Genomic DNA, 15212 nt, shown 5'->3' on the forward strand with positions numbered 1-15212 from the left:
TGTACCCAGTGCATGTACAAACAAAGAAACAAACAAACAAATAAATAAATAAAAATACATGCCTCTTAAAAAATAAATAAATTAAACAAAATACTTCATTCTGCCAGGCACTAGAGGAAGACAGAGGAAGCATATACTTCACAGTGTTGTATCAGAGGTCACTGTGATGAAGGACTAAACTATGAGAGTGTCACTGGGGGTGGACAGGAGGACCTGGATATGAACAATATGAAGACAGAAGCAGTAGAACTTGATGACCTAATGATTGAGAAAGATAAAGAAGTAGGATTCAAGGATGACTCTAGGTTTGAGGCTCATAGCTGTATATGAGGCCAGTCATCAAGCAAGGAAGGGAATTCAGAAGAAATTAAAGTAAGCAGTAAAAGGAGTGACGGATTTCATTTCAGAGAGGTTGAGTTTGCGGTACCTGTGGAATAGCCAGAAATTAGGAAAGAGGTCTGCTTTGAGGACAGGGTTTTGGCAATCATCTGCTACAGCATAATTTCCATGGAAACATGGTGTAGGCAGGAGAAAAATGCTCCTTTCATGAGCAAGTATTTCTTCCCAGGCATTAAAAAGCGAAGTGGCCTGATCAAGGAGAATGACTAGAAAAGAGACAAATAATAATATATCTGTCTCCTCTCTATTTCATTTCGAACATGTGACAGGTCTTCAAGGTTTAACTGTAGGATTTTCTTGTTTCATTTTCTTTCCCCTACTAAGTAAGTTTTTGAGGCTACACTAGGGCTTCAAGACATCAGAGGTAAAAAAAATCTCATGTGAAAGTTCAAATTTTTCTTATTCTTTTTACTTTCCCTTTCTTCTATTTTGCTCTTTCCATGTTGCCAATGGCATTATAAAAACTGAAGGAAAACACCAAAATCATCTAGATCCTTGGCCACCGTTTAATTTTATAATAGCTTCTACAATAGCTTAACAATAGTGTTAAGTCTTTGGGTTGACGTGTATTCAGAAGGAGCCATGGAGTTGCTGATATAAAAAAGTATTTTGTGTCAGGGATTGATTTATGCCTTGGAGCAGGACAAAAAGAATATTCAGCTCCTGTGGTATCTGTTGCTTGGGAAGCATCAGGCCATCTGGTAGGTTTTAGTAAAATGTGGCAATAACACTTGGGTTTGAAGCACATGATAATTTTTTCAAATAAAATTAAAATTTGTCAGCAACTGAGGCACTTGTAGACCTTTTTTAAAAAAAAAAAGATATCTGCATCTTTAGCATTAATATTTAAAACAATTAAAAAAAGACATCTCTATCTTTCTTGTTCTGTTCTGGGCTTATTCTCAAAATCCTGTGTTGACTGCCCAATTCAAACTTCTCAGCCTGCCCTTTGAGGCCTCCATATTCACTTTACAAGTAAGACTACTTAAATTAGAATTTTGGTAGGTTGGACCCAAGCATCATTTTTTAAAAACTTCCTTGATGATTTCACACATTGATCAATTGGGGCATCAGATTACCACAGGTCAGAAGCAAATGTGAGAAACAGAAGTCCATCAGAGCTTCAGATGACAGCTACGACATATATATGCATACATGTGTGTGTGCGTGCGCGTGTGCATGTGTATGATTTACATTATCTCTCTTGCTGCCCTGGCTCACAGGTGAATGCTGTGCGAGTATATGTGAACAGTTCCTCAGAGAACCTCGACTACCCGGTCCTCGTTGTAGTTCGCCAGCAGAAAGCGGTGCTGTCCTGGCAGGTTCCTCTGCTCTTCCAAGGACTGTAAGTGGATCTTTTCCTGCACAACATCACTTCATTTAATTTCTTTCAAGGTTCTAGTCCTTTATTGGTATTTTCATTAGTGGAAAGGAGAAAGAAGGCCTTTGGGATGTTGGCATATTATGATCCTAAGAACAAAAATTGGTCATGGTATAAACCTGACCTTTTCCTCTCTGTTCAGTTTCTATCCTCTTTGAAGTTCAGATTTGCTGCACCTGAAAGAACTTTCATCATTTTAATTCCACCCTAGAATATTCTGTGCCTTTTGGTTGGTTAGTGGATCATTCACTGAGGACAGGGCAAGAACCAGCAGTCATCTTAAAGGAATAAAACCACCCCCATTCTTCAGAAGCCCACTGTGTACATTCTTTATTCCACAGTATTTATTGAGCATTTCTAAGTGGTAGATGCTAGGAATACAGCATTGGAAAAAGAAAAACACCAACAAAGTCCCTGCCCTCATAGAGCTTATATTTTCACAGAGGAAAGCAGTATAAGGCACAATAGCACCAATAAGAAAAAAATCCAGAGGAATAGACATGGGTATATAGAATAGTGTTAAATAATTTCTACAGAATGAGGAATTTGAGGGTTGATACTGACTGATAGCCTTGAGTTGGACTCTGGGATTTTCTTTATGTCCCATGTAGCAAAATCTTGAGGAGTAGAAAAATGGAATCAAATGATAGTTTAACTGATTCCCCTTCAGAGTTTGATATGCTTTCCTCATTGAATTAAGAGTTTGGCTATTGTAATGTAAACACAGCCTGCATGATTCAGCATGGAACTGTCCTGACATCCCTGGTTTTACATCATACAACCCTATGCCAAAAACTCTAAAATCACTGTCAATAATTCTAGTCTGAATTTTAAAACATAAGGACTTGAAAACATATTTGGGGAGAAGTAAAATGAGTCAGGCTTCTTTTTCTGCTTGTTCACTGAGCTTCATTCTTGCTGGTTTTCCTCCTTTGGTTGCTATAGATACCAGAGGAGCTACAACTACCAGGAAGTAAGCCGCACCTTATGTCCTTCAGAAGCAACCAATGAAACAGGACCTCTGCAGCAACTGATATTTGTAGATGTAGCATCCATGGCACCTCTGGGTGCCCAGTACAAACTGCTGGTAACCAAGCTCAAGCACTTCCAGCTACAGTAAGTAGGACACACTTTCTCTGTTCACTTGTTTGCGCTTCCTGTGCTTGTGCATGCATACTCTACACTACCCCCACTCCCTTACAGGTCAACATTCAATAAGGAAATGTTTCCCTTGACATACTGAACCTTCTAAACTCTGGGCAGTAGGTCTTCTCTGTGCAAGAGAGTATCTGTTCTGGGAGCTCCAGGCTTCTCAAGAGTTCCAAACGTTTCCTCCCTTCTTAGTATTTAAATAATTTTAAAAGAAACTACCATTAAATTGGTAATATTAAAATTATACATTTTACTTATCAAATAGCATCATTAAGAGAACAAAAAGTAGGCCACAGACTAGAAGAATATATTTCCAGCACACATTGCTGATAAATCATATGCAGCATGTATAAAAAACTCCTACAAATCGATAAGAAAAACAGGTAAACTCCTGGTGTTATCCCTATTTCCCACCTATCCTCTGTGACCCCGGTTTCTTATAGGGAAGAATCTTGAAGTCCTTGAGTCTAGGCATTGAGTCTGGCACCAAGATAGATACGTCTATGTGTCCCCATATCCAGACCTAGTTTTACTGGAACAAATAGGTTTTCTGAGGCAATCTCAGCAAACACAAACTATATTTGAAGAAATGATCCTGTGACCTAAACCTCTCAATAGAACTTTGGGACAGAGATATGAATCTCAGAAGGAAAATCAATGTTTATATTTACCCAAAGACAGTGTGCATGTTTGTGAGTGTGTGTGTGTGTGTGTGTGTATTGCTATAATTCAAAAATAATGACAACTCCACTCCAGTTCTATACCTAACTCCTAGATTGGGTTGTTCTGTTGTTTAGTTGTTCTGGTCACTTATGGAATATTATACAATACAAATGAATGAACTACTAATATAGCTAACAATATTTATAAATCTCACAAGCACAATATTGAACAAAAGAAGACAAGAAATACATACTTTTTTACTCTATAGAAAGCTTAAGAACAAGTAAAACTATTATTTTTTTTTTAAAGATTTATCCATTCATGCATACAAGAGCTGGGGTACAGGACAGGGGCCTGAGGGGTGAGAGGACTCACCAGAAACAGAGTGGGGAACAGAACAGGCAGATCCACTGAAACACATTGCCAAGGGGAGCAATGGGTGAGCCAGGAGTGTTCTGCTGCGCCATGTTGGCCGCTCCCTGACCGAGGATTGAACTTGTGCTGTGGTGGCTGCAGACAGCTCCATAGGTTGCATCTTAACCCCCATCTTAACCCCCTGCGCCACCAGGGAGGCCCACAAGTAAAACTATTCTATAATATTAGAAATCAGAACAGTGATATCTTCAGGGAGGAAAGAGGAAGTACATGGCTATGTTTACCTAGTAATTTATTCATTCAAGTGCACTTATGACTTGTGCACTTTTCTGTTTGATATACCTTAACAACTAGGTTGTTTTTAATCAGAATATTTAAACACAAAATATACTATACTTATTTTTCTTATTAGGATAGTCTGTTCTTCCAAAGTCTTAAATTTGTGAGTGCAGTTAAGATATCTTTAGCATATATTGTTGCTAATAGGAATCAAATAATTATCGTGGTGTTCTCTTACACACCTTGACAATGCTGTACCCATAGAGACACATGGGTAGATGAGTGACTAAAGGGTCAGAAGGATGGAAAAGTAGTCACAGCATTTTTTCAAAGTCCCTCCCCATTAATCTGTGTTTTAAAAAGGTGAGTGATAATTTCAAGAACAAAGGAAACCATCCCCCTTTCCCCCACTAAAAAGGCAGAAAAAGATTCTCTTGTGGATAAGACCTACCTATCAGTTAAGTCAGACTGTCTAAGAGGAGAGTTTGAGCATTTAATATGCATATTTTAAAGTGTCCCTTAAAAAGGTGATTTTAATGTACATCTGAGTTAATGCACTTTCTAAACAATTTCTTAATATAGTACTTATGTTTGTTTTAGTAATTAATTCTATTTATGATATTAAACAATATGGGAAATCTTGATTATCCATTTAAAGGACATGGCAGCACATTAGAGTGCAGTGTGAACTTCAGAGAAGCCTTACTTTTATAGATTGGCCTGTGCCTTTGACTTGTCACTGGCACCTGGTGGTAATATATTGAATTCTGTGAGACTTTCTATGAGGCTAATTAGATTCTCTGGAAAACTGAATGATGTGAAACTGAAGTCATAAGGTCCTAACTCTGTACAGTGTTAATGAATGAAGTGCATGCTGGCAAAAGCACAAGTCAACATGTTCCCTCACATTGTTTTCTGTTGTTCCCACTTCTTACGACTCGATTTGCCCTCAACAGCCAGGCATTTAGAGTATTTCAAAATGTACAGTTACTAGAGATTTTATGAGAATAAGTCTGGGAAGATATGGTAACTGATATGTATGTGTGTCTCTTCCCCTTAGTTCTGGACTGTCCCATACTGGCCTGGTTGGTGACCCAAAAATACAAAGAGTGATGGTGATGGGGAAGAACTGAGGGCTGTGGTGAGATCCAAAGAATTAACTAAAAATTCCCAACATCATAGTTTCTTTGTATGATTTTGAATGGCAGACCACAGGCATATGAAACATATTCTCTGATTCTTTTGTGTATAAAATCATAAATCTTAAAGATGGAAGGACCCTTAGGAAGCTAATCCATTCACCTCATTTTTCCAGAATAAACTGATACCCAGAAAGTTTAAATGACTTGTTAAACTCACACAGGTAGGAAAGGGAAAATCAAGACTAGATTTTATTTCTGACTCCCAGTTCTGAGCTCTTCCCACTATAACATGATATTTCTACTTTCTAGTTAAAATTGTCCTTCCAATTTTTATGCTTCCCTAAATGTTTCTCAATTCCATGAAGCACTTATTTATTTAAATCCAGCTTTGAAAATAAAATTCTTACTAAAGCATTACTCCCTGCCATCTATTGCCCCTCCACTTCCTTCCAAACACATACACACAGCTTTGTCACCACTCCTTTTCCAGTTGTTCAGAGTTGCTGAGTATGAAATTGCAGAGAGGCAACCAGGGGGCTTTAGGAACAGACAGGCACCTCATCATATGGTGGGAGAAACTTGGAAGGGGCATCAAAAGAAAGGTAGGCAGTTGTCTAAAATGTAATTGCTGTATGGAGAATGGATTTAAAGAGAACAAGACTGGATGCACAGAAATTAGAAGGCTGATGCAGTGGTCAAGTTAATGAGATGAAATGAGTAATCTGGAGGTACAACTGATGACACCTAATGAATGTAAGGAATGTTAAGGGGAAAGGGAGTCAAGGATGATCTTCTAATTTATAGATGGTGGCCCCACTAGAGAAGATGAGCATCTTTGGAGGGAGGCAAGAGATGATGGGTTCACCTTGAGACATGTTAAATTTGAAGTGCAGGTGTCTGGCAGATTGTTAGATACCAACATGATTCACAGGAGAGAGGTCTAAGTTGCAGCTGGCAGACTGAGTAAAAACGCTTCAGTAAGGCTGGTCCACAAGCCACCTGTGATGGAGTGACAGGAGACAGGGCTGGAGAAACAGGTGGCACACGGTCTTTTTGACCTTTGGCAGCTGGTATCTGTACTAGGGATTGTAGTGAATGTGATCACCTTTCAGTGATGTGAATTCACTAAATAATTTTAAGCAACAGAATTACATGAACAGGTCTGATTTTTTTCAGATCACTTCAGTGGCAGTGTGAAAGGTGAACTCAAGAGAGTAGAGGGTAGAGGCAAATGAAATATTATTTGAGTAGAGAAGAACAAAAATGATTATGACCTGAACATAATGATAGCAACTATGCTGTAAATGAGAAAAAGAGTCAAGTAATACACTTTCAGATTCAACAAACACGTTGCAGAATTATACTTGCAGCTTCCTGGTACAGAGCTTGAATCTTTGTCTTGAGAGGAAGTATTGAATGAGATCATTCAGCTACCATGCTGTGAAAAGTAGAAGAATTTTTGAGGAAATGAGTGAAGAGATCTTTAGACCATTTTGCTTTGTGCCATGCTAAGGGATCACCCTTTGGCATTTGGAGAAGACCACTGAAATGATTTTTGTTACTTTTCAGTTTTTGTCACTGGATGTTGTATTAAGCAAAGCCAGTGTTTCAGTGGGAGCAGGTGCATCCAGGTTACTTTTTACACTATTAGAATCAGTAAGCTGATGATCAATCAAGCGTAGAAAAGATAAAGGGGAGGAATCCAAGATAATTCCGACAATGATGTCAGAAGCCTACTAAGGTATACTAAGAGAGACACAATATTCAGGATCAGGGAAATGATGGTACATTCCATTTTGATCATATGAAGTCTGAAGTGCTTGAAAGACAGGCAAGTGCAGAGGTTCAGCAGGCATCAGTATTCTGGCGCTGTGTGGCGCTATTCTGGCAGTATGTGACTGGAGCTAAGGAGGTATTTCTGGGCTGCAAAAAGAGACTTGAAAGTCACTGGCAATTTGTGTCCTTTTTTTGTGGCAACTAAATATTTATATGATTTTTATGGCAATTGAATACATATATGTAACTGTGTGTATGTATGTGTATGTCTCTCTGTGTGTGTATATTAGCATAAAATATGCAAAGGAAAGCAAGATCAAGGACAGACCTGTGGGTAACATTCTCAATCTGCAGAATGATACTGATACGAGAAACAGGAACTATCAAAAGAGTCTGAATAGACATGGCCAATTGTGTGGGAGAAAAAGGGAGAAAGCAGGTGTCACAGAGTTCAAGGGAGGAAAGGGTTCCAAGATAGAGGCAATGGTACAGTGTCAAGTTTCACAGAGAGGTCAAGAAAATTAAGGGTTAAGTCACTGTAGTTAGCAATTAGGAGGTAACTGTTACTCTTAGCAAAGGCAATTTCAGAGGGAAGGGAGAGAAAGAATCTTGATAACAGAGGAAAGGAAAGAATGAGAGATGAGAGTAGATACTCTTTAAGGAAACTGTGAAGGAGAGGGAGACTATAAAATAACAGAGGAGGGAGTGATAAAGGGAAGAGGGAGGAATTTCATTGGGAGGGTTTTATTTATTTTTAGAATTGTTAAGATTAGAGGATATTTATGAACTAAGGTGTACAAAGGCAGCTTAAATTTATAGAAGAGCTGGATTTGATAAAAGCAAAGTCCCAGAGAAGGGAAGAAAGGATAGGATTTAACGTGCATCAAGAGTTTCTAGTAATGCCAAGGGTATGAGATGGATGGTTACAGGTGACAACAGGGTAGGTGGAAAGGTTAAGGTTAGCAAAGAGAGCTCATGACAGATGGCAGTAAGGAGATAAGGGAGGAGTATTTAGAAATCCATAGTCCAATTTCCTTCAGCAATAAGGTAATAAGGTCTTTAATGCCCACTGTGTTCTGTTCTAGGGACTTGCTCTCTTAAGTAAGATGCTGTGAATCAGAGTCCTCTCTGCACTCACCTCAGTTATCACTGAGCTTTAGCTTTAAGAAAGCTCTCTTTACACTACTCTTTCTTTCTGCTCTCCCGTTCCTTTCTTCTGTTTTTTTTTTTTTTTTTAATCTCTTGCATCCATTTTCTCCCCCTACCCCTTCTCCTCTTCTTTCCCCAGGGATCCTTCTCTTCCTCATCTTCTCCTGCACACACATCTCTCTTGACTCCATCTGTTCCCTTTCTCTTCCTTTCCCTCAAATTAGCCAAAACAAGGAAACAAAATCACTGTTCAGTTTTTATATTTAAATGACTGAACATTTGCTTTTATGATTATTTTTTAAAAACAAGTACACTGAAACTGTTATGCTTCTTTCTCTAAATCTAAACGTGCACAAGAGTCTCAATTAGTTTTTTTCTGTTGGTTCTAATCCTTGATAAAATTAACTGTCCCCATTTCCATTAGTGCTCATGGAGAAGGAAGCAGAATGTCTCACACAATGTTTATTTTACACACAGTGTTGACTCCATAAGAGAGGACTTAAACGTGATTGTCTAAAGAAAATGGCATGCTTTCAAAGTTTTGTACATTGTGCTAACAAAGAAAACATCAAAGGAAAAAAAAATACAACATTCATAGTGATGGCCATATAGTCAGTGTTACAACTACACAGAGGAGAATACAAAAACAAATTTATGGCCAAAGAAAACTGGTTGCTTCTGGAAATCTCATGCTGTCTGTTGCTAGCCAAGAAAATCACTGTCTTCTTCATTCCTCTGACCTGGCAACAAGAGAGCTGAAGGCCCCATGTTGCCCTAACAACAGCAGGTGACACTCCCCATTCTGCTGAAAGGGCACTACCCAGTCCCACACAGCACCCCAGGTCTTGACTCTGTCCATGGGATAGCAGGAACAGACACACAACTCTGTGTGACACTGACTTTTTGCTTTTTTCAGCCATAAGTTTTTGACTGTGCTTCAGCAGAACCAATCCTCAACACTGATTATGATTTCTGTTGAGAGTAGGTATTTAAAAATTATATCCACTGTTAAATTCTGAGCCTAGCCTCCAAGTAGTCTAAATTATTAGTCATTACCTTTAGAAACAGTGCTCGAATTTATGAATTCTAAACAATAACTTCAATTATAAACTATTTGCTAAAATGTCTTGACATGCTTTTTCTAAGGCAATCTAGAAAAGGCAATTAAATCTCTTTAATTTAAAAAAAAATTGAATTGCTTCATTTTTATTGGAGAATAGGAAGTAAAGAGCAAGACACTTTAGAGAGTACCAAGGGATGAAGCTGGGGAGGGACTGCATAAGAAGTTCTGCATTCACAGAAATAAAGCCACATATATATGGACAACTAATCTTAGACAAAGGAGCAAAGACATGCAATGGAACACGGACAGTTTGTTCAATAAATGGTTCTGGGAAAACTGGCCCACCACATGCAAAAGAATGAAACTAGACCACTACCTTTCTTTTTTTTTTTTTTTTTTTTAAAGATTTATTTATTTATTTATTTTTATTTATACAAGCACTGGGTACAGTCAGAAGCACGGGAGGGTGAGAGAATTCACCAGAGCCAGAGCGGGGAGAAGAACAGGCAGAAGGACCGAAGCACACTGCTGAGGGGAGCAGCGGGAGGCAGGAGAGGTCTGCGCGCCATGTGGGACCCTCCTCGGTGGCCGGGGAGCAGCCGGGGATTGAACTGGTGCCTCAGAGGCTGCAGGCAGCTTCGCAACCCAGCGCTCAACCGCTGCACCACCGGGGAGGCCCTAGACCACTACCTTTCACCGTGCACAAAAATCAACTCAAAATGGGTAAGAGAACTGGACATAAGACCTGAAACCAGGGCCTCCCCTGGTGGCACAGCAGTTGAGCGCTGGGTTGCAAAGCTGCCCGCAGCCTCTGCAGCACCGGTTCGATCCCCGGCTGCTCCCTGGCCACCGGAGGAGGGTCCCACATGGCGCGCAGACCTCTCCTGTCGCCCTCTGCTCCCCTCAGCAGTGTACCTCGGTCCTTCTGCCTGCTCTGCTCCCTGCTCTGGCTCTGGTGAATTCTCTCACCCTCCCGCGCTTCTGACTGTACCTAGCGCTTGTATAAATAAATAAATAAATCTTTAAAAAATAAACAAATAAATTTTTTTTAAAAAAAATAAAAAACCCTGAAACCATAAAATGTATAGAAGAAAATATAGGTAAAACACTATAAGACATACATCTCAGTAACATCTTTAAAGATTCAGCACCCAAAGCAAAGAAAGTAAAGGAAAAGATAAACAGCTGAAATAATATCAAACTGAAAAGCTTCTGTACAGCAAAAGAGATGTTAACCAAAACAAAGAGACACCCCACTGATTGGGGAAAAAAATCTTTGTATTCCATACAACAGATAAGGGACTGATCACAAAGATATACATAGAACTCACACAACTCAACAAAAGCAAAGTAAACAATCCAGTCAAGAAATGGGCAGAAGAACTTAAAAGACACTTCTCCAAAGAGGAAATGCAAATGGCCAACAGGCATATGAAAAATGTTCAACATCCCTTATAATCAGGGAAATGCAAATCAAAATCACAATGAAATACCACCTTACAACAGTGAGAATGGCACATATCAAAAAAAACTAGCAACAATATATGTTGGCGAAGATGTGGTGAAAAAGGAACTCTCCTACATTGCTGGTGAGAGTGCAAACTGGTCCAACCACTATGGAAAGCTGTCTGGAGGTTCCTCAGTCTACTAAAAATGGAGCTACCATACGACCCGACCCGGCAATTCCACTCCTAGGGATCTACCCAAAAGATACAAAAACATTGATTCAAAAGAATACCTGGGGGCCTCCCTGATGGTGCAAGGGGTGAAAATGCAACCTATGACGCTCACCACAGCCACTACAGCACAAGTTTGATCTCCGGCCAGGGAGGTGACCCACATGGTGTAGCAGACCTCTCCTGACTCTCCCGCTGCTCCCCTTGGCAGTGTATTTCAGTCAGTCTGCCTGTTCTGCTCCCCACTCTGTCTCTGGTGAATCCTCTCACCCCGCAAATTCTGGCCTGAACCCCAGTTCTTGTATGTGTAAATAAATCAATCTTTTTAAAAAAAAAAAAAGAATACCTGCACCCCTATGTTTATTGCAGCACTATTTACAGTAGGTAAAACCTGGAAACAGGGCCTTCCTGTTGGCGCAGCGGTTGAGCGCTGGGTTGCGAAGCTGCCCGCGCCTCTGCGACGCCGGTTCGATCCCCGGCTGCTCCCTGTCTGCTGCCCGGCCACCGAGGAGGGTCCCACATGGCGCGCAGACCTCTCCTGCCGCCCGCTGCTCCCCTCAGCAGTGTACTTCGGTCCTTCTGCCTGCTCTGCTTCTGGCTCTAGTGAATTCTCTCACTCTCCCATGCTTCTGACTGTACCCAGTGCTTGTATAAATAAATAAAAATAAAGCTTTAAAAAAAAAAATTAAAAAAAAAAAAAAAAAACCTGGAAACAACCTAAATGCCCAAAAATAGATGACTGGATCAAGAAGATGTGGTACATATATACCATGGAATACTATTCAGCAATAAAAAAAGATCAAACTTATGTCATTTGCAGCAACAAGAATGGCGCTAGGGCCTCCCCTGGTGGCGCAGCGGTTGAGCACTGGGCTGCAAAGCTGCCCGCAGTCTCTGCAGTGCCGGTTCGATCCCCGGCCACCAGCGAGGGTCCTACATGGCGTGCAGACCTCTCCTGCTGCCCAATGCTCCCATCAGCAGTGTACTTCGGTCCTTCTGCCTGCCCTGCTCCCTGCTCTGGCTCTGATTAATTCTCTCACCCTCCCGCTCTTCTGACTGTCCCCAATGCTTGTATAAATAAATAAATAAATCTTTAAAAAAAAAAAAATGGTGCTAGAAGGAATTATGCTCAGTGGAATAAGTCAAAAGGAAAAAGAAAAATATCAGATGGTTTCACTTATAGGAGGAATATAAAATAACAATACAAAACACAACAAAACAAAACAAAAACAGACAGACAATTATAAACCAGAGACATCCCGTAGGGGAGGGGGAGGGATTGGAGGGAGAGAGGAAGGCACACAGGCGACTGAGGGGGGAAAAAAAGCAAACATTGTTTAAAAGTGAAAAATTATGTAATATATATATATATATATATATATATATATACATTTTAAGTAGTTCTGGGTTCAGATTCCCAGAAATTCAGGACACACTGGCGGGGTGGCACATGCCAACCCCCCAGGCTTAGGCATTGAGAGTACACTGGGCTTGTTGGCCTGATCGTCATAGCTAACGTTGAGGCATGAGCCAGAAAGCAACCCTTACAACCCTACAGATGAAATCAAATTTGTCTCTGTGCTTTCAAACCTCTTGAGCTGTTCCACATGCATTCATTCCAGACAGCACACAGTGCTACCATGTATGCTTCCACAGCAGGCTCCTCACACTCTCCTTTCCTTAGTGCTGGGTCGTACTGTCTTTCACCAAAGAATGAAAGGACCTAATAAAATAATTCACAGTAAATTACTAGCTGGAGAGAATGTAATTTCATTATATTCTTTTTGGTGGCATTTGAATTTTAAAGAAGGGTTTTAGAAAGCAATCCCTAATCCAAAGAGGACACAATCTTGGAGGGGAATTTCAGTCAGTGCGCAGGCAACTGGGGAGGTGCTGAGGGCCAAGCAGCATATGCTTCTGTTCCTAAGGATCTTCCCATGGGAGATTATCTACTCAACAAGTCTTTTACAAAATGATCTTTTGCCATGGATACATTAAAATTATTTTGAAGTATTATTTTCATTATCCAAAAGAGACGTCAAACCTTTTTTCAGTCCATTTCTGACACCCAAACTGTGCTTTATTATAAAATCTTAAGAGAATCGAAATGCTTTAAAAGTATCTGTAAAGGTAAACAAAGCATTTGCCTGTATTGGTATGGCTTCTTGGGTACCTAAGTACATAAAATTGATCCCTCGCCGATTTGATCACTCAAAAATTGAAAACACGAAATCCCCACGAGTTTGCTTTGTCAGTTTGATGGAACCAGAACTCCCATCACAACTGGTAAGGTCTCCCTTGCATGTAATTTGAGATAAGTGATTTTTGCTTGCTAACTTAAGCTTTTGTTTCACTTTTCTCCCTTCCATTCTCCCACTTATATTTCTCAGGACAAATGTTGCCTTTCACTTCACTGCCAGTCCTTCTCAACCTCAGGTAAGCGAACAGTTCCGAGGTTACAAGTTTACCTGTTGGTGTTACTCAAATAAATCATGGTAACAGGTAGAGTTAGCATGTGGTACTGACTTTCACATTTGTTACTGGGATTTTGGATACAGCATTTAATCTTATCACCTGAAATTAAATTAGAAATGGGAGGCATGGCATTTGTCTGTAGATGTTTCTTGGTTCAATCTTTATTAAGCAAATCATGTGTCTACTGTGCTCCAAACCAGTGCTGGAATGAACTAGGTGCCAGGGACAGAGAAATGAAGGCAGGAAATGCAACTTCTACCCTCATGGACTTTGTAATTCTGATAGGAGTGTGGGGATAGATAATAGAAAGCCACCACTAATAACCAACTGATTTAGAAATAGAATAAAAATAAGACAGATTTCATTTCCACAGTGTTACCAGTAGAATAGTTTCTCCTGTCATGAAGAGAAAAAACAGGTATGTTAACAAAAATTATTAGAGAAGTTAGATGTTCTTATTGTGCTGTCCATTAAACAATAATCACAAATAGAATAAATAAATGAAAACTCTGATGAACTAAGGATGCTTTTTTGGTAACACTTCAAGCTACCTTTCTTTTTTTCCCCCCATAGTTTCTTAAAGAGTAAAGTCTATTTGATAGCAAGTTTGTTTTATTTTTTAATTTATTTATGCATACAAGAATTGGGGTGTAGGCCAGAGGTCTGGGGTGCTAAGAGGAGACACCAGAGACAGAATGGAGAGCAGAACAGGTGGACCTACTGCAATACACTGCTGAAGGGAGGTGTGGGCAAGACAGGAGAGGTCTTCTGTGCCACATGGGTTAGTTCCCTGGTAAGGGATCGAACTCAGGCCACAGTGGCTGGTGATAGCTTTACAGCGCTGAGACTTTGAGCCCTGTGCCACCAGGGAGGGCCTATTCTATAACAAGTTTAAAACATTCATTTAATAGTCTGATCTTTATTGTAAATCTGCAGGCTGTAGTACAGTTTTGGTCATAAATGGCTACTTAGTTTTTGCTTTGGACATACTAAAACTAAGATTAACATTTTATATGGACATTGCTGTAGCTCCACTACAAATACTGGTATGCTGGTAAATATTTAACAATTGCTTCTCAGAGAGAATGCCCTGATTTGTTGTGTTTGCCCATTTCTGCAGTTTAAATACCTCTATTATGGCCAATTTCAAGGGGCCAACATCATGGGAAATATTGGGAAATATTAGTTCCCCCAAATCTATTTAAGCTGACTCCCACACACCTTTCAAGATTTAAATGTGCCCAGCAGAGAAAACCTCCACAGTGCACATATACTGTCACCCACGGACAGAAGAGGACTACAGGCCCACAATCCATTGCCCTCAACATTTATTGGCCACTTAATTCATGAAATATTTCAAAGCACTTCATGCTAGGTACAGAGGGAGGTATCTAGAAAAGGAAACTTGGGCCCCAATGGCAAGAGTTCAGTCTTATAGTCGTGAACAAAGCTGTAATAAATGATACACTGAATGAATGTTGCAATGTACTTTGTAGATTGAAAGTCAGTGATGATTATATATTATGGCTTCTTTATTATTTAAAAAAGTATGTAAATATGAATGCCTAAATACTTTGCAAATAAACACCAAACTAGAGGAAAATATCCTTAGGATAAGCTAATAAAACAAAAGGAGATTCTTTATTGTCTATGAAAATCTTACTTTACTCTTAACTGTTCCC

At 39.8% G+C, this 15212-nt stretch overlaps 1 protein-coding gene across 5 annotated transcripts in view; it reads left to right on the top strand.

Moving 5' to 3' along the window:
• Nucleotides 1–15212, top strand: part of SIDT1 (SID1 transmembrane family member 1) — a gene marked incomplete at its 5' end in the record, with an annotated part of 98878 nt that overhangs the window by 34718 nt on the left and 48948 nt on the right. For all 5 annotated transcript variants that reach the window (XM_084232043.1, XM_084232040.1, XM_084232039.1 and 2 more), the window contains 3 exons: nt 1623–1744; nt 2726–2896; nt 13446–13491. In XM_084232043.1, coding sequence (XP_084088169.1) covers nt 1623–1744; nt 2726–2896; nt 13446–13491 — 339 coding nt within the window. The remainder of the gene's footprint in view (nt 1–1622; nt 1745–2725; nt 2897–13445; nt 13492–15212) is intronic.

This window comes from Talpa europaea (assembly GCF_964194135.1).
Source record: "Talpa europaea genome assembly, chromosome: 4".
In the NCBI taxonomy this organism is placed as follows: Eukaryota; Metazoa; Chordata; class Mammalia; order Eulipotyphla; family Talpidae; genus Talpa; species Talpa europaea.